This window comes from Bos mutus, chromosome 27, assembly GCF_027580195.1.
Source record: "Bos mutus isolate GX-2022 chromosome 27, NWIPB_WYAK_1.1, whole genome shotgun sequence".
Classification (NCBI taxonomy): domain Eukaryota; kingdom Metazoa; phylum Chordata; class Mammalia; order Artiodactyla; family Bovidae; genus Bos; species Bos mutus.
Window position 1 is genome coordinate 41,046,764 of NC_091643.1, and position 23,761 is coordinate 41,070,524.

General features: G+C 39.8%; 1 protein-coding gene across 1 annotated transcript in view; it reads left to right on the forward strand.

Moving 5' to 3' along the window:
• Positions 1 to 23,761, forward strand: part of CSMD1 (CUB and Sushi multiple domains 1) — a 1,688,220-nt gene that overhangs the window by 611,212 nt on the left and 1,053,247 nt on the right. The window contains exon 3 of the mRNA XM_070364228.1: positions 8,253 to 8,447. Within this exon, the coding sequence (XP_070220329.1) occupies positions 8,253 to 8,447 (195 nt within the window). The remainder of the gene's footprint in view (positions 1 to 8,252; positions 8,448 to 23,761) is intronic.

Consider the following 23,761-nt stretch of genomic DNA (forward strand, 5'->3'; position numbering starts at 1 on the left):
GGAATGAAAACTGACCTTTTCCAGTCCTGTGGCCACTGCTGAGTTTTCCAAATTTGCTGGCATATTGAGTGCAGCACTTTCACAGCATCATCTTTCAGGATTTGAAATAGCTCAACTGGTATTCCATCACCTCCACTAGCTTTGTTTGTAGTGATGCTTCCTAAGGCCCACTTGACTTCACATCTCATGATGTCTGGCTCTAGGTGAGTGATCACACCATCATGATTATCTGGGTCATGAAGATCTTTTTTGTACAGTTCTTCTGTGTATTCTTGCCACCTCTTCTTAATATCATCTGCTTCTGTTAGGTCCCTACCATTTCTGTCCTTTCTTGTGCCCATCTTTTCATGAAATATTCCCTTGGAATCTCTAATTTTCTTGAAGAGATCCCTAGTCTTTCCATTCTGTTGTTTTCCTCTATTTCTTTGCATTGACCGCTGAGGAAGGCTTTCTTATCTCTCCTTGCTAATCTTTGGAACTCTGCATTCAAATGTGTATATCTTTCCCTTTCTCCTTTGCTTCTGGCTTCCCTTCTTTTCACAACTATTTGTAAGGCCTCCTCAGACAGCCATTTTGCTTTTTTGCATTTATTTTTCTTGGGGATGATCTTGATTCCTGTCTCTTTTACAATGTCACGAACCTCCATCCATAGTTCATCAGGCACTCTGTCTATCAGATCTAGTCCCTTAAATCTATTTCTCACTTCCCCTGTATAGTCATAAGGGATTTGATTTAGGTCATAACTGAATGGTCTATCATGGGCATCACTAAATGGTTGACATTGAAATCAGATTGATTATATTCTTTGAAGCCAAAGATGGAGAAGCTCTATACAGTCAGCAAAAACAAGACTGGGAGCTGACTGTGGCTCGGATCATGAACTCCTTATTGCCAAATTCATGTAGTTCAGACATTTCCTAATATCTTGTATGACTTCCTCTTTAACCATTAATTAATTAGATGTTGGTTGAGAGTTTTGTTCAAGGCTTCTATAACCTTAGTGATTTTCTGTCAATTAAGAGAGTAGTTTGGTAATCCCAACTATAATTAGTTTTATTAAATTCTCCTTGTAATTCTGTCAGTGTTTGCCCATGTATTTAGAAGCTTTGTTATTAGGCACATAAATGTTTAGGAGTGTCCACCTTTTTAACATTAGGTGACAGCCCTCTGTGCATTAAAACTGTGTGTGATATTAGCATAGGAACTTAAGTGTTCTTTTGATTAATGTAAGAATTTTTATTAGTATTTTTCATTTTCTTTTGTCTCTCTGCATCTTTAAAGTGTGTTTTTTTTTGGCATTAGTGTATCATTGGCTTATTTTATTCCAGTCTAACAGTTTCTGCCTTTTTTTCCCACGTCTAGTTAAGGTGCTTGATCTTCACTTTCATCAAGATAAAGAATACAATTAGAGTAACTGTTTTAATACTGCTGTCTACTAATTCAACCATCTATGTCATTTCTGGCTATTTTTTTATTATTCTTCTTACTCCTCATTATGAATTTTATTTTCTTGCCAGTTATCATGCTTAATTGGACCCCAGACATTGTGAATCTTAATTTAGAGGATGCTAGATACTTTTGTATTCCCCCAAATATTTTTTGTATGCTGTTAAACTTCTTGGGACAGTTTGATCCTTACAGATACTACTTTCTAAGACTTCATGAAGAGCAAGTCAAGTTGGAACCTCAGTTGAGCTTTTAAGTAGCTCATTTATTTGCGGGTTTGTGGATCTGATGCTCTGAATTCTGTCCACTGAGCCATGAAGGTGTCTGTTCTCACTGGTGCGAGCAGGTATTCTGCTCAGCCATGCGAGTGTCTGGGCACTTTTGCCTCCAATCCCTTAGTAATTTTTCCATTAGCCTTGGTCATTTTCTTACATACATGCACTAGTAAGCACTCCCCCATGTTCAGGAGGGGCTCTGCAGGTCTCTGGAGCCCTGGCTCCCTTGTAAACTTCAGCCTCCCTGACATGTGGGTTCTCATCTCTGCCTCCTCAACTCAGGAAGACTATCAGTCTCACCCTGGGCTTCCACTCCTGTACCTGGGATCCCTGCCCTCTCCAGGGAATCTGCTGGGGAGGATTTAAGGACTCTCACTTGATTCCTATCCCTCAGAATCATGATCCGACAATGACTGATGCCCAAGGCTTTAAAAGTCATTTAAAGCAATAACAAATTTTGACTTTTTTTTTCAAATTTCATTAAACACTGTTACTCCAACTTAGCCAAAGAAAGATTGTAGTGAGATTATTTTTTAAAATTTAAATTAATGAAATGAACAGTGACTAAGAAAGAGTTTAGAATTGTTTTCTAGGGTCACTTTAATTTAGTTTTGTTAACCACCCCTCATTGTGTTTAATATAATATTTAACTTTTGGAACAGATTGTATTATCCTTGTTACATGGTCATCATGTGTTAGAGAGTAAACAGGAGCAGCATTTGGCATAAGACAGAGGTCATTTCAGTCAGTTCTTGAGTGGTTGCTGGCATCTTTGCTCTCGTCAACATGATAATCTGCGAGGGCTTGTAGTAATGTTTGTTTCAGTATCTTTTTCTTTACCTTATGGAAATACTGAGACACTTGCAAGTGGCTGAACATCCATTTGCTGAGTGTAAAGTTTACTTTTGAGAAGAATAAAGATGATCATAAAAATTGTATATCTGCTTGTGTCTTTTTTGGGAGAATCTGGGATCCACCATGTGGTGGGAGTATATGTAAATTTACCTGAAAAAAGTCATGTACATGCAAGTTTCTGTTCAGTAATTCAGTGATAATGGAAAGTTCCCCTGGTGTTATTCCTTATTGCTATGCTTGTTTTGTATGTCAATCACTTATGCTTAATTTTCAACTGTGGATATTACCAGGCATATTCTTCCATGATTGCTTCTCAGCTTGACTCCCAGGCTCTCTGATCTTGATTTTAACTTTTTGGCTATTTTTCCATTTTGTTTAATAATTAACCCCCTCCTCCCATTAACTTTGGTATTTCAGCAGATTTATGTCTGGCCCCCAGTTATTTTTCTTTTATATCCCCTCCATTGTTACTCTCTAAATTAGAGAGGAAACTTAGCATTTTTCTGGTCCTTCCCTCTTTTCTTGCTGACTCTAGGGTTCATTCATGGAGTTGCTGAAGAGAGAATGACAAGACATTCACGTTCACAAGTAAACTTACTCTACCACATCCGTGGCCTTCATGGCCTCTCTTCCTGGGTCACCATCATAAATTCTTCTTGTGGCTGTTTCTTCCTCAGTAGTTCATTCTTAGTTCCTTGGTCCTAGATTTACAGTCATTTATATCTAGATTGGAGAAGGAAATGGCAACCCACTCCAGTGTTCTTGCCTGGAGAATCCCAGGGACGGGGGAGCTTGGTGGGCTACTGTCTATGGGGTCGCACAGAGTCGGACACGACTGAAGCGACTTAGCAGCAGCAGCAGCATATCTAGATTGATGCCTGTGCTGTTTGGGCTGGTAAAGGTCCAACTGCTCATAGATACAGGTTAGTGAAGTGAAGACAACTTCTCCTTTAAAGATATATACCCGTGAAAGATCAACCAGAAAAATTAAAGACCGTGAGCTCATCCCAGGGGTCACCTGACCGTACATGCTTCCTTGCATTCCCCACAGTTATTTCACACAGCATCATTTTGCAACAAGCATTTTTGTGTTCTCATTTCTTACAGGCTTATAATGTCTTAAAACTGCTATTCAAAATCTTGTTAAAATCCAGCCCCTAGATTTCAAATCCATCTGCCATCTGGTCTTTTTGCTTGTGTTAACTTTGTTACCCAGTCCCGCCTAGTCCCTTTGTCCCATCCTGCAAATTTACCTGACAGCTTGAAATATATTTTTTAAAAGTTACGTAATAATTTTGCCTTCAGTTTTACATGGGGAAATATCGTAACGCTCCCCAATCCTTATATTCCTGTTACTATTATCAAACAAAGCTCTACCGAGAACATGGCTGATTTAATGGCATTTTATCATTTTTCTTGCTTTTTGCAATGACAGCCATTTCTTGTAGTTTACTGTAGTGCTGAAGAGCAGAAATTCTGGATCCATCATGTGCAAACCCTATCACCAGTACTCGCCAGCTGTGTGGCCGTGAGAAGGTTGCTTAACCTTTCTGTGCTACAGTATCTTCCTCTATGAAAGGGGATAATAATGGTACTTACTCCATATATACTGTTAATATATGTAAACCACTTAAAACAGTGTCTAGCGCATCACATGTGCTGTGTGTAACTGGTTATTACTAAAATAGAGCAAGAATAAGGAAGAATTAACATGGCTAAAAAGTGGAGTGTCTTTCTCTTTTGCTTCCCCTTTTAATGACTGTGTTCTTACTTTAATGACAACATTGACTCTAGCAGACTTTTTCTGGTTTTATTGTTTCTGAAATTGGTATTTATCAGAACCCCTGCATACTTTTAAATTTGTTTGATTTCTCTGAAGTCCACGTGGTGCTTTAGAACTGGGAAAGTAAATTTGAAATTGCTAATATATCTATTGAGTGCTTCCTCTCTTCCATGTGCCCAGCTAGCTATTGATTCTGCTTTACATCATATATGTGTCCTAACACACCCATTACTAGGTTTTGTTTTTCATTCCTCTCATCAAGACATAGAGACTGAGACTTTGTCCAACCTTATAGGTGTGTTTCTGGAGTAGAAACATGCATTTTTCTGACACTGATTCCCATGACCCACCATGCTGGGTCCTTTTCTATAGCCATTTGCCAGAACTGCATCCTTTCTTTAAAAATAATCTTTCTGTATTAATTTGGCCAAACCTTACCGCTTTCCACCTTGAAGTCTGCTTAGAATTCACTCCTCTTTGAGTTCTTCTCATCCAGAGCCTGTAAATTTTCAGGAATAATATCTTCACAGCATGTCCCCCACATGTGGTTCATCACATGGACAAGGAGAGCTTGGCAGTGGATACATTAAATGGTTGCTCCCGCTACTTGAGGACCCCTCCTTGCTCTTGGTGCGTATCTGCTCTCTCTGCACCTTCTTGTCCCACCAAATGGCCATGGCTCAGAGAATCGGTGCAGAGGGTAAATGGCAGGTTTCAAGACTTGAACATCTGACTTCTAAAAGTGTTTCTGAATATGAGTATAATCAGGTGGTTCTAATCCTTCCCGAAGGTCGCAGGAGGGAGTTCAGGACAAGCAATCTGTGGACAAACACACCACATACCGTTGGTTTTTATTTTCAGGGTTGTGTGTCAGGTGGGTATTTGGAGTTTTATTTCCTTAAGCTCCAGTGAGACTCCAGGAAAGATAGAGTGTAAACAAATTGTCTGACATACACCCTGGGGGACCCAGTTTCCACATGAACACACCTAATGAAATTTCCTTAATTGTGCACATCCTGCTAAAAATGCTGCTGTGCCTGATGAATTGCAGGCTTCTGTTCACCAGCCTTTTATCCTGTTTTGTGATGAATATAAATACTGTATTTTTAGTTGCAAGTTTCCATGTGTCTTCTGAAATGGGATTTGATATGGCATCCATTTAATGATTGAAATGCTTAGGTCTAAGGCTTAATGTGAGAGCCTCACGAAGTCACTGACTTGTGACCGTTTGTACTCGCCAAAGCAGAAGTATTGTAGAGGGGATTTCCATGAGTGTAATTGGAATGACAGCCTAGGTTTCAGGCCCCGGGTGTGCAGACTTGGCTCCATGGGGTCCGATGGATGGAAGCCTGCCACAAGAGGAAAGAGCCGTGCCCAGGGCTCCTTTTAGCGTTCTTTCACGTTGACAAGTGTCTGCACCAGGTGCCCCATCCCACCTCCCTAGTAGGAATGCCATTCTTGAAGCATCTGCAAGAGGGTGCACATGACTTCAAGGAATGATTAAAGCAAACTAAATGGAGAGTCCAAGTCAGCTCAGTAACATTTACTAAATACTTAATGTGTCCTCATTGCTCCGGGAGACACCAGAGACATTTGGTATCTTCAGGGAAACTGGCTCAAAAATTAGTTCAAATGAAATTGGCAGAAATGACAACAGAGTTGAATTTATTTATTTTAAATTAGTTTTTCCCAGCCACTGGATTTCATATCTTAGCATTGTCTGCATGCCTGAGCTGTATATCTTGGTGTAGACCTATTATAATTTGTGTCCATTTTTCACAATTTAAGATATTTTTGTAATGTTTTAATGAAACGACTGATGCTTTTGTAATATTACGGGCATGTTTTCATTTATGTGTTTGTTTGCAACTAGAAGTAAATGTTTTAAATCATCCTTAATAATTTCTATTCACTCTTTGACACTATTCACATTAAAATGTTAATACTTTTTTCCTAAAATAAGATCGATTGAAATAAAAATTCTCATTCTGAACAAGGGAGAAAAATGCCAAAAGCATTCACATTAGTATATCTCCCCAAACCCCCTTTCCTTTTCTCTCTCCATTTGTGATACAGTTTCAGCCAGCCCAGGTCTCACGACTGTCTCTGATTGTAACAACCCTAAGTTAGGCTGGCTGACAGATATCCCAGGGCATAAAATAAAGTGATTCTCCAAGATAGAATTGGAAATTTTCTGCCTTTGAAAGTCACAGACAAATTCCAAAGAGTTAAAATTGTTTTTAAACAACATTTTAAAAATAGACTTATTGCCTTTGGGATAGTGAATGCAGGCTTAAAAACAGAATTTCTTTTTTATAAAAGACAACAAAGATGGTTATAGATTATACTGAATTATTTTCTATTATGTTATCAAACAGTTTTTTGAAGGCTATTTTCAGAAATTATTTTCTAAAAACTAGAGGTGTGCAAACTTTGACTACGTAAGTAGTAATTTCACAAGCATGTTAATAACATTAAACATTTAAACTATGGCATTTGTTTTGTAAGTGTTTCTATATAGCTTAGTTCATATGTATTTAAATTATATAAAAATAAAATTAATCTTTGAAATAAATGAAATTTCATCCCCATTTACTGGGAAAGATCTGTTTATCTCTCAGCCTACAAACAAAGAAAAAGAAAAACTTCTCTGTATTTTATATATATATATATTGCAAAGTATGCTCCTATACTAAAAAAAAAAAAAAAAAGGATACAGAAGTAGAACAGTTTTGTTCATTTGGAAGTATTTTTTTATTTGTAAATCATTTCTTTTTTAAATAGTAGGATCCTTTGCTTATTTGAATTCTACATCATAGCAGCTAATTTACAGATGATATGCTAAATATAACCAGAAATATGGCAACAATAGCCAACAATTCTCCACTTTGTCTATTCAGTCAAGTTCAAAATTGCATTCTATGAGTATGAAACAGCATCATGTCCATGTGGTTGGAAAGCAGCTGAATTAAACAGAGAGTGCTGTCAGTGGGAACAGTGAGGAGGCCGGGCAAGACCGGAACCAGGGCTGCCTTGTTGAAACACAGATGAAGACAGTGCCTGCTTTGTCAGAGCCTACACCTGAAGCTTTGTTGTGAGTCAGTTGCTCTAAATGCATAGAGCCTTACAGATGGCCTGGAATATAATAGCAGTACAATGTTTATGAAAGTCTGATAGATTAGCAAATGAGATTTTTAATTTATTCTTTAATTCAGTTATTTATCCATCAAACATTGATTGAACATTTATTACTGGTGTGTGTCAGGCAGTGCTGGTCTTGGGGAATAAGGAAAAATATAGCATGCATATCCATTCATGTGCTTCTGTTAACGATTTTTTCAGCTATCTATATTCTGCTATATTATCTAATTGCTAATTCTATAGGATCGTAGAATCTCATTATTAGGAAAATAATCTAGGCATCATATAGAAAATTGAATCTAAGCAGAACTGTATTTTTTCCTCTTAACAAAATCCACTTAATTATATATCATATATATGTGTGTGTGTGTATGTGTGTGTGTATATATCTATATCTATCTATCTATCTGTATATATATATATATAGAAGGAAATGACAACCCACTCCAGTATTCTTGCCTGGAGAATCCCATGGACAGAGGCATCTGATGGACTATAGTCCATAGGGTTGCACAGAATTAGATACAACTGAGTGTGCATGCATATACATATATTTTTACAGGAGAACAAAATTGTAGATTTTATACAACATGAATCCATTTCGCTACTTGCATTTTAGGCAAAATTAAGATAGCTAGATTTGATAACTTAAGTAATTCAAATGAGGTCTATGTTTTGTGATATAGACTGATGTCAGTAGAAAATCTTCCTTTAACTTATGTTTCTTTCTCTTTTGTTTTTTTTCCCAATAGTTTTACCCAGCCACACATGTGGAAATCCTGGGGAAATCCTGAAGGGAGTCCTCCACGGGACACGATTCAACATAGGAGACAAGATCCGATATAGCTGTCTCTCTGGCTACGTCTTGGAGGGCCACGCCATCCTGACCTGCATCGTCAGCCCTGGGAACGGGGCCTCCTGGGACTTCCCAGCCCCATTCTGCAGAGGTAAGTGCCCGGGTGGGGAGGGCGTGATGTGCTCACACCTGGATTGAACAAGTGGCTTTGGAAATGATGTTGGGAAAATTTCCACTTAGCAAAAGCAAGATACGGCATGCTGGGTCTTTCCATGTCAGTTTGTTCTGTTCCCAATAGCGATATTATAAGTTACCTAAGAAACCACATTGTTGTTCATTCGCTAAGCCAGGTTCGACTCTCTGTGACCACGTGGACTGCAGCATGTCAGGCTTCCCTGTCCTACACTGTCTCCTAGAGTTTGCTCAAACTTATGTCCATTGGGTCAGTGATATCATCCAACTGTCTCATCTCTGTCACCTCCTTCTCTTCCTGCCCTCAATCTTTCCCAGCATCACCATCTATTCCAGTGAGTTGGTTCTTTGCATCAGGTGACCAAGTATTGGAGCTGCAGCACCAGTCCTTCCATTGAATATTTAGGGTTGATTTTCTTTAGGATGGACTGGTTGGATCTCCTTGCTGTCCAAGGGACTCTCAGGAGTCTTCTCCAACACCACAGTTCAAAAGCATCAATTCTCTGGCGCTCAGCCTTCTTTATGGTCCAGCTCTCACACCTGTACATGACTATTGGAAAAATCATAACTTTGACTATATGGATCTTGGTCAGCAAAGTGAGATCTTTGCTTTTTAATAAGCTGTCTAGGTTTGTCATAGCTTTCCTTCTAAGGAGCAAGTGTCTTTTAATTTCATGGCTGCAGTCACTGTCTGGAGTGATTTTGAATCCCCCCAAAATAAAATTTGTCACTGATTCCATGAAGTGATGGTATCAGATGCCATGATGCCATTTAGTGTTTTGAATGTTGAGTTTTAAGCCAGACTTTTTACTCTCCTTTTTTGCCCTCATCAAGAAAACACCATGACTGGACCCTATAAAGTCAGTAACAAATACAGATGCATTCTTTAAATACCAAGTTTTCTTCATCCTATTTCTGAAATTCTGTGGAATTCTGCACATTTTAATTACTTCTCATAGCAGTCTAAGATTTAGTATACATATTTTTTTTTTTTGGTCTTCTTTGAAGTTTCTTTCTTTTTTTTTTTTAATCTTTTTTCTCATTAAGAATGGCAGATGTTCCTTGATAATTAAATTATATCACAGAAAGGCTCTTTCAAAACTCTTATTTGGAGACAGACCATAGAGGAATGCTCTAGTCCAAGTGTTCCTCTTCATGGTTTGGTACAAGGTTGGACTCAGTTTCTTTTTAGAAACCTTTGATTTTCAGCCTTTTCTGTGATGTTATTTTCATGATCCAGTAACTTTAGGAAAGAACATACTTTCACTCTTAGGTTTTGACTTTTCTAAGAAAAACTCACCTTATGATGTCAAAAATAATAGTGTAGCTTACATTTGTGTGTGTGCTCAGTTGTGTGACTCTTTGCAACCCCATGGACAGCAGCCCACCTAACTTAACATTTATTGATTTCTTAATGTAATTCAGAAAGTGTTTTACCTGAATCATATCACTAAATTCTCATAAGACCTCAGTGAAATAATGAATGTTCATGCTCATTTCACAGATGAAGAAGCACGATTTTAATTTTCCAAAGTTTCCAAAGATAGTACATGATGAGTTAAAACTCAAATTCATGACTGCCTTTTAAAAATTGAAGTGTGTTTGATATAAAATATTATGTTAGTTTCCAGTGTACAGCAAAGGGATTCAGTTATATCTATTTGTATATATTATATATTTTTATTCTTTTTCCATTATAGTTTATTACAAGAACCATGTCTGACTTTTTTTTTTTTTTTTATTTATTTTATTTTTAACTTTACAATATTGTATTGGTTTTGCCATATATGGACATGAATCCACCACAGGTATACATGTGTTCCCCATCCTGAACCCTCCTCCCTCCTCCCTCCCCATAACATCCCTCTGGGTCGTCCCAGTGCACCAGCCCCAAGCATCCAGTATTGTGCATCGAAACTGGACTGGCGACTCGTTTCATGTATGATATTATACATGTTTCAATGCCATTCTCCCAAATCATCCCACCCTCTCCCTCTCCCACGGAGTCCAAAAGACTGTTCTATATATCAGTGTCTCTTTTGCTCTCTCATATACAGGATTATTGTTACCATCTTTCTAAATTCCATATATATGCGTTAGTATACTGTATTGGTGTTTTTCTTTCTGGCTTACTTCACTCTGTATAATAGTCTCCAGTTTCATCCACCTCATTAGAACTGATTCAAATGTATTCTTTTTAATGGCTGAGTAATACTCCATTGTGTATATGTACCACAGCTTTCTTATCCATTCATCTGCTGATGGACATCTAGGTTGCTTCCATGTCCTGGCTATTATAAACAGTGCTGCAATGAACACTGGGGTACATCTGTCTCTTTCAATTCTGGTTTCCTCAGTGTATATGCCCAGCAGTGGGATTGCTGGGTCATAAGGCAGTTCTATTTCCAGTTTTTTAAGGAATCTCCACACTGTTCTCCATAGTGGCTGTACTAGTTTGCATTCCCACCAACAGTGTAAGAGGGCTCCCTGCTCTCCACACCCTCTCCAGCATTTATTGCTTGTAGACTTTTGGATTGCAGCCATTCTGACTGGTGTGAAATGTTACCTCATAGTGGTTTTGATCTGACTTTTTAATCCATATATGTAAGCAGGCAGATTCACAGCCTTAAGTCATCATATCAAAGTGTATCGTTTCCATCAGTATGTTTGTGTCTTAGTGTATGCTAGTTAATGAATACTTTTGTCTGTTTTAATTAACTTATTTATTTTAATTGGAGGATAATTTCTTTAAAATATTGTGGTGGTCTTTGCTATACATTGACACAAATCACCCATGGGTGCACACGTGTCCCCCCATCCTGAACCCCCCTCCCCACCCCATCCTTCTGGGTTGTCCCAAAGCACCAACATCGAGTGCTCTGCTTCATGCATTGAACTTGGACTGGTCAACTATTTTACATATGGTAATATACATGTTTCTATGTTATTCTCTCAAATCATCCCACCCTTGCCATCTCCCACATAATCCAAAAGTCTGTTCTTTATATCTGTGTCTCTTTTGCTGCCTTACATATAGGATCATTGTTACCATCTTTCTAAATTCCATGTATATGTGCATTAATATATATATGTATTAATACATATTAATACTAATACATATTAATATATGTATATTAATACATGTATTAATATGTATTAATATACTATTAATTTTAATATTAATATTAATACTAATGCATTTTAATATAATATGTATTGGTGTCTCTCTTTCTGACTTACTTCATTCTGTATAATAGGCTCCAGTTTCATCTTCTGCTCTATAACTGACTCAAATGCATTCTTTTTTATAGCTGAGTGATATTCCATAATGAATACTTTTCTATTTTTTTCATTATCTGGGTAAGGTGTGGCAAGCTTATGAGATGTTTCTGATGTTAATTGTCCTAGGAATAGCATATTGGGGCTTCCCTGGTGGCTCTACAGTTAAGAGTCTGCCTGCAAATGCAGAAGATGGGGGTTTGACCCCTGAGTGGGGAAGATCCCCTGGAGAAGGAAATAACAACCCATTCCAGTGTTCTTGCCTGGATAATCCCATGGACATAGGAGCCTCATAGGCTACAGTCCATAAGGTCACAAAGAGTTGGACAGAACTGAGCAACTAAACAAGTGTCAAGCTACTACTGCTGCTACTATTACTGCTGATGATACTGGTAGTATTACTACTGCGGTCACAATAACTGCAGCTGCTAACTGGTGCATGGTGCTTACTTATTATGAGTGAGGCATTCCTCTTTCCTGTTTAATCTTCATGGTAGGTATTTTATTAAAGAATCATCTTACAAATAAGGCACCTAAGCGTTAGATGGGAAAATAACTTGTTCAAGATATTCCATCTCAGAGTGGTTGGGATTCAGATACACCATGTTCAAACCACCGCTGTGCCCTAGAGAAATTCCTATCATGGGCATCTTATACCTCATCCATCGTTCTTCCTGAAATGCTCATTTCTTTGCATGTTCCTCAGGTCTGTTATCTCTCACGTCTTTTTTCCCATACTGCTATTATTTTCTATCCTTTGTTGTCAAAAGGATGATGCCCTTAAAATCCAGAATCTCCACCCTCGTCTTTTCATTGATTTCCCTCGACTTGGTGACCCCATTTGAGGACACTGCCATGTGGGTCTCCTAAATGTACACTTTCTTCCTTCTGTCTCCCCTTGTGCCTCTGAAATTCCCATTAACTCTGTGAAACATTAGAATCACTGTTTTCCCCTGCTCACCACTCTTCCTCCGTTAGACTTTCATGCATCACCATTCCCTCTCCAACTTTCCCTTTCCAGGCATTGTTTTTCCTTCTCACCCAGACCTCCTTCACGTTGGTTAAATGATTCCATGTCTAGAATGTCTACCTCCACCCTACATTCTCCTCCTTAATTCCACTTCCCACCCCAACACACACACACACACACACACACACTTCATCATCACCCACTCAGTCAGACCACCTCAGTGACTCAGTAAGAACTAAGTGCAACCTCTTCAAAGAGCTGCCCCGATGCCACCTTCCCTTGTCTTAACTGACTTGTCCACTTTCATCTCTTAGAATTCCATTTGTTCAGTCATTCAGTCATGTCTGATTCTTTGCAACCCCTTGGACTGCAGCATGCCAGACTTCCCTGTCCTTCACTGTCTCCTGGAATTTGCTTTTTAGTGTCAGAGACATGGATGTTATGCTTTTTTCTTCATCACACAATGCTTTGCTTGGGTTGACTCCCCCAAGGCCAGTTGTGTGCATCTCCCAAGACCTGTGTTCCTCTCACCCTGCTTGCCATCCCCCCAGGGTGACACAGGAAACCAGCAAATGCTACCGAGCAAGGTTTCTTCCCAAAGAGTCCCTTACCAGCTCACCACTGGAAATCCAAACATTCACTTTTTCCTGTTACAAAGTTTTCCCTTTCATCTTCCTTAGAGCCATAAACCTTACTTAGTTGTCAAGTTCACACTTGAGCCCAAATTTTAGTCAGTTTAAAAAAAAAAAAAAATTTACTACAACAGTACCACCGAATCTCTGCAGTGAGCATTTGCTAGTGTTGAAAAATTTACATTATAGCTCCAAGTGGCAGCATTTACCTGAACAATGGCACTTAAATGTGTGTATCTTTTCTAGAGTCACATGGTGCTCTTTGGAGAAAAAGGATATAACCATGTATTTAGTAAAGTGAATGCATGATGAAGTGGGAGGCCAGCCAGATCTACTTAAAGCCTATCCCCTTCAACAGGAGAGCAGCATCAAGCTGACTTCTTTCAAGGATGAGGACTTGGACCTTCTCCTTCTGGAGATGCCATGTTTCCATCTTCTTCATTTATCCTTGAGTTTGCACCTAAATCTAATCTAATCTTAATCTAATCTTAAACTAAATCTAATCTAACCTAATCTTTTCTAATCTCCCCTCATTATTGGTTATTGTCCCAATTGTCTCTTCTAGTCTTTACAAAGATGTCCTTTTTCTGTTTGTGCAGTTATGTATATTTAGACGAGAAACAAAAGGGTTTGAAAAGAAAAAAAGAAAAACTACATACATTCAATAATGCATATTCTCAGCTCAGGCAGGGGCTCGCGACTGTTCAACTTGACATGCCTACCCAAGAAAAACTCCAGGTCCTCAGCATTTAGAGGCTCCGCTGGTGGCTCAGATGGTAAAGAATCTGCCTGAAATGTGGGAGACCCAGGTTCAATCCATGGGTTGGGAAGATCCTCTGGAGAAGGAAATACCAATCAACTCCAGTATTCTTGCCTGGAGAATTCCACAAACAGATGGGCCTGGTCCATGGAATCACAAAGAGTCAGACACAACTAAGTGACCAACACTTTCTTTCTTTAGTATTTAGGTCAGCGTGGTTTGCTAGAAATATAACGTTATCCAAAAGTGAGAGCCAACTATGTAATCAAAACTTCCTAATAACTACATTGATAAAGTAAAAAAAAAAAAAAAATCGGCTGTGTTTAATTTTTAAAATGTACTTTTTTAACCCAACATAGCCCGATTATGATCATTTCAATATGTAATCAATATAAAATATTAATGAAGTAGTTTGCACATTTTTTCCATACTAGTCTTCAAAACCTGGCATGTAATTCAGTTACGACATTTCTCAAGGTTGATAGAACCACATTTCAGGTTCTCGTTAGCTATGTATGCTAGTATCTCCTGTTTCAGAGGGCTTGGACACAGCAAGCAGAGAAATTTTAGTTTTCTTTTTTTCCTTCCACAGCAGTTGCTAATGTATACAGAGTCCTGGTGCTTTGCGTACATTTTACTCATGATGTAGGTTTCAGTAGACAGTGGTAAGTTTCATGACAAGGACTCACAAGAAAATGGGTCTGAAATATACGAATCTATGCCATTGTCTAACCCCATGGGTGGAGGAGCCTGGTAGGCTGCAGTCCATGGGGTCGCTAAGAGTCGGACACGACTGAGCAACTTCACTTTGACTTTTCACTTTCATGCATTGGAGGAGGAAATGGCAACCCACTCCAGTGTTCTTGCCTGGAGAATCCCATGAACAGGGGAGCCTGGTGGGCTGCTGTCTATGGGGTCGCACAGAGTCATACACGACTGAAGCGACTTAGCAGCAGCAGCAGCAGCACGCCATTGTCTGATTGGAATTCTTCCTTTTAGCTTCTTCGCAGTTACTGAGACAGACTTGAGCTGAATAGCAGCAGACAGGAGAAGCCTATTTTCACAATTACTTTTAAGGCAGAAGATAAGGGTGAGCCTAGTTCTGCATTAATCCAAACAGGTTTCTCAAAAAGAACCTCATTTCAGACGCTGTCTTATTTTGGGAAGAAATGGCACTGGGATCTAATGAACGAAGATTATGGAAAACTTTGAAGGAGAGACTGATTAGCTAGTGGAGTAAGCAGAGAATTGAAAACAGTTTCATGCATGTGTGGCTCAAGATATATAAAGAATACAATTAAGAGAACTCTAGGGAGAAAACAAACTATTAATAGGTTCAGTTCTGAAAGATAGTTGTTACAATCTATGTTACTGTAAGTACATTGGATTCCTGTACCACATGTCTTTCCCATCTGTAAACTACTACATATACTACAGTAAGATATTCACACAACAGCCTAGCTCCAGAGACCGCATACCCAATCTCTACACAGTAATGTCAATAGACAAGCAAAGATTTTGGAAAGATGATATTCTCAGCATTAGTATGAAGATGAAATGGCGTATGCAAAACAGCCTGCAAAGTCTTTAAACTGTAAAGAAGGTAAATGGAACGTAGGTGATATAGCATGAAGTTTATGGGCTGTGTGGTGTTATTTTCTCTCTGTCCTCAGTTTTCCTCCCTGTATAATAGTTTCTATTTCCTAGGTCTGTTGGAAAGGTGAAATGAAATACTCCATATAAAATCCTTAAAGAGACATCAACACAGTGAAATTCTATATGTATTAGCTGTTGCAATTACCATCTCGATCTTCTCCCCCTTCCAATCTTGAAAGCAAATTCAGATTTCAGATTTCAGTGATTGGAGACAAATCACAAGAAAAAAAAATTGAAAGTAAATTCATATAAATTATATGCTGCTGCTGCTGCTGCTAAGTCGCTTCAGTCATGTCCAACTCTGTGCGACCCCATAGACGGCAGCCCACTAGGCTCCTCTGTCCCTGGGATTCTCCAGGCAAGAATACTGGAGTGGGTTGCCATTTCCTTCTCCAATGCATGAAAGTGAAAAGTGAAAGTGAAGTCGCTTAGTCGTGCCTGACTCTTAGCGACCCCATGGACTGCAGCCTACCAGGCTCCTCCATCCATGGGATTTTCCAGGCAAGAGTACTGGAGTGGGGTGCCATTGCCTTCTCCAAATTATCTTAATGCTACTGGCTTCTAAGTAAATGTTTTTTATGCTTTATTGGAGTTCTTTAGAATAAAAAAGAGAGACTACCAGGCTCATTTCAGAAGAAAAAATGAATAGAGATTCAGAAAAGGAGTGAGCACCTACTGAAGGGTGAGTCTATGTCAGAACAGGCCATTGTGTTCACATGTTACTATGTGGATTGCAATAATGAGACAAAAATCACATATCCAGCATGCATGGAGATATATACGAGTATATAAATAGCATGATGGTATCGAAAATATAGATGTAATAATAGTAAGATGGAGATTATATCTAGATTCATTTTTCTTAAGGGTCTAATAAATCAGGTTCAAAGTATTTTTAATAAGGTTTGACATAAAACAGCAAAGTTCTATAAAGCAATTATCCTTCAATAAAAAATTAATTAAAAAAAAAAGAAGACAAATCGCTTCAGTCATGTCTGACTTTCTGTGACCCCATGGACTGTAAGCCACTAGACTTCTATATCCATGGGATTCTCCAAGCAAGAATACTTGAGTGGTTGCCATGCTCTCCTCCAAGGGATCTTCTCAACCCAGGGATGGAACCCATGTCTCCTCCATCTCCTGCATTGACAGGTGGGCTATTTACCACTAGTGCCACCTGGGAAGCCCCAGAGGAATACATAGGTTAGTATCAATTATCAAATGATAAGACATTTCTGCTTGGTCATTCAAAATGTAGATTTTTAAGAAAAAGATGTGATAACAATTAAACCTATATCAGTAATCGAACATCAGGTATCATTCAAATGCTTTACAAATATCTTTGTATTTAATGTTCACCATGACCCTGGCTTCCCTGGTGTCTCATATGGCAAAGAATCTGCCGGCAATGCAGGAGAACTGGGTTCGATCCCTGGGTCAGGATGATCCCCTGGAGAAGGGAATGGCAACCCTCTCCAGTATTCTTGCCTGGAGAATCCCACTGACAGAGAAGCCTGGAGGGTAGGGATCACAAATAGTCAGACATGACTGAGCGACTAACATTTTCACTTTCTTTCATATCCCTGCAAGTTAGGTGTCCTCCTTGGTCTTGTTTTTCATGCAAAGAGTTTCGGGCACAGAGGCATGAGGTCACATAGCGGTAAGTGGGAGAGGCTGAACTGTGACCTGGGATCTTATTCTATCAGTCCCTACAATGCTCGGCCTGTTCCCTTTCAATTTAAAAGAAAGAATAAAAATAGGTTTCTTTAAAGAAGAGACCTATGCTTTCATTGGAGCACAAATTTTTGAAATGGGATTGAGCAAACAGATATTTTCCTCCTGACAAATTATTCCCCGATCCCCGAGGAGCCTGGGAAGGGGAGAGGAGAACGTGGTCCCTGCTCCGGGGAAAGCCGTGTGCCACCCGGTTTTCTCCTCAGGGGAGGGACGTTGCTGGGCCCCGCACCCTCCCGCTTCTCCGCCTGCTCCTTGTGCGGTGCGTGTGGAGGTGTCTGGCCGGCCTGCAGGCCCCCCTCGGGGATTACGAGCCTCAGAGGAGAAGCACAAAGGCAGGCCAACAGCAGCAGGGAGACGTGACCGCCCGTCCCCGTGTTGTGGTGGACGCTGCGGCTGTGGCGGCTTTCTGTGAGCTCTGTGGGGTGACACCAGCCACAGCCTTGGGGCTCTCAGATGAACTCGATGTATCAGCGCAGCTCACGGGAGCCTCACGCCTACAGAGGGATGCTTGGCTGGAGGACCTTTCTCATATTTTACTCTGAAGGCTAGATGTGATTGGCTACAGCTGTTTCTTTATAGAGTTGGTCAGTCTTGGAGAAAAGGAGGTGGGTGGGCAGGGGTCTGCTCCCAGCCAGATAGTCCTCCTTTTGAAAAAGGCTCTCTTTGCATTCGGTTGATCCTCTCTCCCCTCTCTCCACTGCAGCCCTGAATCCCCCCTACCCCCAACTTGTCCTCCCAGGAACCCTTGTTTAGGGGCAGAAAGGTGAGGCCTAGAGGATGCTGCTGGGCACGGGGATCCCAGTACCTGCAGCCAGGGGTTCTCTGGCTCCAGGTGAAGTGGACTTAGACACTTGAGGCAGGAAATGAACCACCTGACCCTTGGCTGGTTGATCATCCTTCCCTCCTTATTTTCCATTTTCAGCCAGCAGAGTCTTTTTTCGCCCACTAAGAATTATTTCAAGAAAAGCCACAGGGAAGTGTAGGCATGGCTCAGCATTTTATTTAGATCACACACCTCTGTGACAGGTTTGTGTTAGGAACTTGGCGTGCATTAGTTGATCTTATCCTGTCCGGAAGTGTTCAAGTTTAATATTAATCCTCAGAACTTGCAGGTAAGGAACCTAAGCCTGTGTGATGTGAGGCATGCTGTCCAGAGCTGCAGAGACGGTGGATGCAAAGGCAGGTCTCACACAGCGCCTCCTGCTTGGGGCAGTTAAGGACAGGTGTGTTTGCTTTTTCTATTTCAGTCTGTTGAGAAGCATGACCTGCAAACCACTGAAAAATAGCTGTAAACGAATTATTAGCAGAGTCTATAGCTATTTACTCACTGAGGCTGTCACCTTGTCTCTCTGTCTCAACACATGCATTTAAGATAAATATTCACTGAAAAGTGTCAAAACCCATTGTCACTGTTACGTGATAGTTGGAAAGAGTACAGGATGTGGCAGCTGTTTTGCTTGTTTTAGAGAGTTGACGGATTTTATCCGTTTCAGGACAGTTGTATTTCCTTGGAACAATTAATGATAGCAAGCAGAGATGCCATGAAATAAAGTGCCAGGAGAAGTCTTAGCAATACCCTTAATAAAACATGCTAAATAATGGATGCCATGTTTCATATAAAGTTGCCTAAAGCTGCAAATTTCTTTAATTGATAAGCCTTACATAATGTGACTGGAAACGACAACATGTCACTTGCCAGTGCCTTATGAAATGTCACTCAAGGTTTTTAATTGCAGACATCGTGCCACTGATGGGGAAGAGAAACTCTGGGAGAAGATACAGCCAGAGGGAGGCAGGGAGGGAGAGGAGTCATGCTTTTTCGTGGGTGTCAAACTCTGTGATATTTAAAACACAGCTGTGTTTTTATCAGTTATGTTACAGAGGTAATATTGTAAAAATGAATCTTAAATGATTAATCATGTCAGGACCAAGCATTGCAAAATAAGGTTGAATGGGATAGTCTTCATTTAAGAAACACAGCTCTGTATTAAGTGTGGACAGCTTTGGGGAGTTTAGTTTTCAGCACTTATCTATATATACCAGGTAATAAACAACCCTAAGTCTCACCAATTGTTTTTAAATGTTGAAAATATATGTCAGTGTTATTATAGTAAATCTGGTGTGCATGCTTTGCATTTCACAAGGCTACAGGGCTTTCTGATAAGCACTTTTTTGTAATATTACCTCTCTGAATGCAATCTAACATTTTAAAGCATAATCGTAAGTGCCTGTATACCAGTTATTTTGAGGCCCAAGTTGCAGTATTTTTCCAAGACTTTTTCTCATGTAAATACCATCTTAGATTGTAGGACTCAAGCTGTCTAGTGACCAAATTAATACTTCCCCAGGAAATGCCATTCCTTGTGATGGGCAGTGATGGAAGTGTTTACTAGCAAGGACCCTGTTTTCTTACTAGCTAAGACATCCTGGACAAGCTGTGTGCAAAGCCTCTGCCTGTGAATCTGTTGAATTGGATTCATGCTCCTTTTTTTTTTTTTTTAAGTTTAATAGTGTTGATTCACAATGTTCTGTTAGTTTCAGGTGTACAACAAAGTGACTCAGTGTGGAATATGTGCATATATGTGTGTGTACGTGTGTATCTAGATTAACACAATTAATGCTTTAAATCTCATGGGACTGGTAAAGAGTAAATGAGATGCTGGAAGTACTCAGTATCAATAATGGCCATTATTATTGAAATCATTATTGCTGACAAGCTAGAATGGAACAAAGGTAGAAACCAAAGGAAAGCAGTTCATCCTCTGAAACTCTCAGAGGCTAAAATCGTAGAACATAGTACATTTTGGTTTTATTTTTAAGATTGGTATTAAGTGATAAACATTTCAGTTTTAATTGACAGCATTTTCTTCTCAATATCCTCAATATTATACAAATTAATAGTTCTCTCTCTCCCCATAATTGAGCATAATGAGTGTTTCCAGTATTTGCTTCTACACATAATGCTATAATTAGTGTCTCTGTATATATAGCATTGCCTTTGTTTCTTCTGTTTAATTATTTCCTAAGGAAAGAATTCTTGGGATGTTATTTATGCTTTGCAAACTTGCTGAGCAAATTTCCATGCCACACATATTTTTACTACAATTACTCTTGGATTTGATGTTCGCATTTCCTTTTAATTTGCTGAGGATTTAATAGCATGAAAATGATGCCCCAAAGTTGGTTTTTTTTATTTTTTTATTTTTTTTTATTTCCAGTAGACTATGCCTGCTGTCTATTTGTGTTTGTTCATTTAAGAAACATTTATGCAGGACAGACAAGATGTCAGATATATTTAACAGTCAGGTCAGTAGACTCTTTCTGTCAAGGGCCATAAAGTAAATGTTTCATGTATTTCAAGCCATATGGTCTGTGTTTCAGCTACTGTAGTCAGTAATTTTAGAGCAGAAGTCTCCAGTGACTACCTAAACAAACAGGCATGAGTGTTTCTACACGCATCCTGGAGTCTATTTACAATAATAGATACCAGGCTGCATGCGGCCCATAAGCTGTAGTCTGCTTACATAAGTTCTTCTCTGGGGCTACAAAGTGAACAAAACAAGAAAAGCCCCAACTGCCATATCTTCATGGGGAGAAGTGAAAGTCACTCAGTCGTGTCCAAATCTTTGTGACCCCATGGACTAGAATTCTCCAGGCCAGAATACTGGAGTGGGTAGCCTTTCCCTTCTCCAGGGGATCTTCCCAACCCAGGGATCGAGCCCAGGTCTCCTGCATTGCAGGTAGATCTTTACCAGCTGAGCCACAAGGGAAGCCCTCATGGGTAGAGGTCGACCACATAAATTAAAACAAAAATGAGTAAAAACAAATCAATATGTCACATACCCAATTGTAATAATTGTTTACTTAAGTGTTGACAGACGCATTCACTGAGACAGTGCCCTCTGATTGAGCTGTGGTGACTACTGCTTGGTTTGCCTAAGATAGTCCTGGTGTTAGCACTGGAGGTCCCCTGTCCTGGGAAACCACTATCTTTGGCCAACACAGCAATATGTTGTGGAGGTGAGAGATTAAAAGACATGAGAATGTTGAGAGCATGGTCGAGATCAAGGAAACAGCCAGGACTTTGATCCTGAGCAACCACAGGGTGAGTGAAGAGCAATGCAGAAGCCAGTATGGCTGGAGTGGAGTGGACAGTGGCATGGTTGTGGGAGAAAAGGTCAGAGGGGATGGATGATGAGGGATTCTGGGGCCCTGTGGGCCATTATACAGAGCCGTATGGGAAGACATCAGATGGTTTTGATGAGAGAAGCAGTGTCATTGCATTTTGAATTTAAGAGACTCACTCTGCTGCTCTTTTGAGCCAAGAATATGTGGTGGGAAGGGTGGAATGGGGAAACCTGTTTGGAAACCACTCCAGTCTTCAAGGAGAGAGATGATGCAATTTTGAGAGGTAGTAGGAGCAGTGGGGCTTCCCTCGTGGCTCAGATGGTAGAGAATCTACCTGCCAATGCAGGAGATGTGGGTTTGATCTTTGGGTCAGGAAGATCCCCTGGAGAACGGAATGGCTACCCACTCCAGTATTCTTGCCTGGAAAATTCCATGGACAGAAGAGCCTGGAGGGCTACAGTCCATGGGGTTGCAAAGAGTCAGACTTGACTGAATGACTCATCACTTTCACAACACAAGCAGCAGTGGAGGTTGCAAGATGCATTTGGATTCAGAATACAGATTAGAAAGGTCAGCTTTCCAAGGAGACTTCTCTGAGGACTTCGTGGTTACCAGATTCCCTCCTGCCTCTGGCTCAGGGCATTTTTTATCCGCTCATTCTGATTATTTAGCATTACATTAAAAAAAAAAAAAAAAAGCTTATAGACATCATTTTTTAGAGCAATTTTAAGATTATAGAAAACTCGAGCAGGAAATAGCATTCCTGTATATGAGTTCTTCTGTCCCCCTGCAAAGTCTTTCCTTTTATTAATATCTTACAATAATATGGTACTTTCATTACAACTGATGAAATAATATCAGTGTATTTTGACAAATGCGTAATTCCATTTACCCACCATTGCAGGGTTGTGTAGAATGGGCCCGCTGCCTTTACAATCCTTTGGGCTCCAGCTGTTCATTTCTCTCTCCACCCTAACCCCTTGGTAACCCTGATCTTTTTACTGTCTATAGTTGTACCTTTTCAGAATGTCATATGGTTGAAGCTATACAACATGTAGGTGCCTCTCCCTTCACAGTATGCATTTAAGGCTATTGCGTCTCTTCATAACTTGGCAGTTCATTTCCTTATATTTCTGAATGGTTTTTGTTATTTAGTCACTGAGTCATGTCCAACTCTTTGCGACTCCATCTTAGTTCAGCCCACCAGGCTCTTCTGTCCATGAGATTTATACAGGCAAGAATACTGGCATGGGTTACCATTTCCTTCTTCAGTCTATTTCTGAATAATATCCCATTATATATGCAACAGAAATGGCAACCCACTTCAGTATTCTTGTCTGGAGAATCCCATGGAAAGAGGAACCTGGTAGGCAAAGTCCTTGGGGTCGCAAAGAGTCAGACATGACTGAGCAACTCACACTTTCACTTTCAAGCTATTGAAGGACATTTTGGTTGCTTCCAGTTTTCATCAATTATGAATAAAGCTGTTAGAAGAAGAAAAAAATCAAGCAAAAGAATACAGATTAAAGAAGTTGCCAGTAGAATTTTATGACACAGTGGTTGCAAAACATGAGAGAAACAGGAGAGTCATGTACAACGCCAGTTTTTTCTAAGCCACTGGAAGAATGGGCTTCCCACTTATTGAAATAGAGAAGGCTGTGGAATTTGACTTGGAAAAATAAAGTTTAAGAATATTATCTGAGTAAAACCAATACAATATTGTAAAGTTAAACAATAAAATAAAATTAAAAAAAAAGAATATTATCTGGAAACTAGTAGATCTGGACTGCTATTTAGACATCCATTTGCATATGCCAAGTTGGCAGTTGGATACATAAAAGTGAAATTCAAGAAACATCTGAAATCAACCTTCAAGCTAGAGAACTGTCAACATATGTACACTATTTAAATCCATAGAACTGAGACTAGATGAGACTGCTGGTGAGTTACTTCAGTCGTGTCTGACCCTGTGCAACCCCATAGACGGCAGCCCACCAGGATGCCCCGTCCCTGGGATTCTCCAGGCAAGAACACTGGAGTGGGTTGCCATTTCCTTCTCCAGTGCATGAGAGTGAAAAGTGAAAGTGAAGTCGCTCAGTCATGTCCGACTC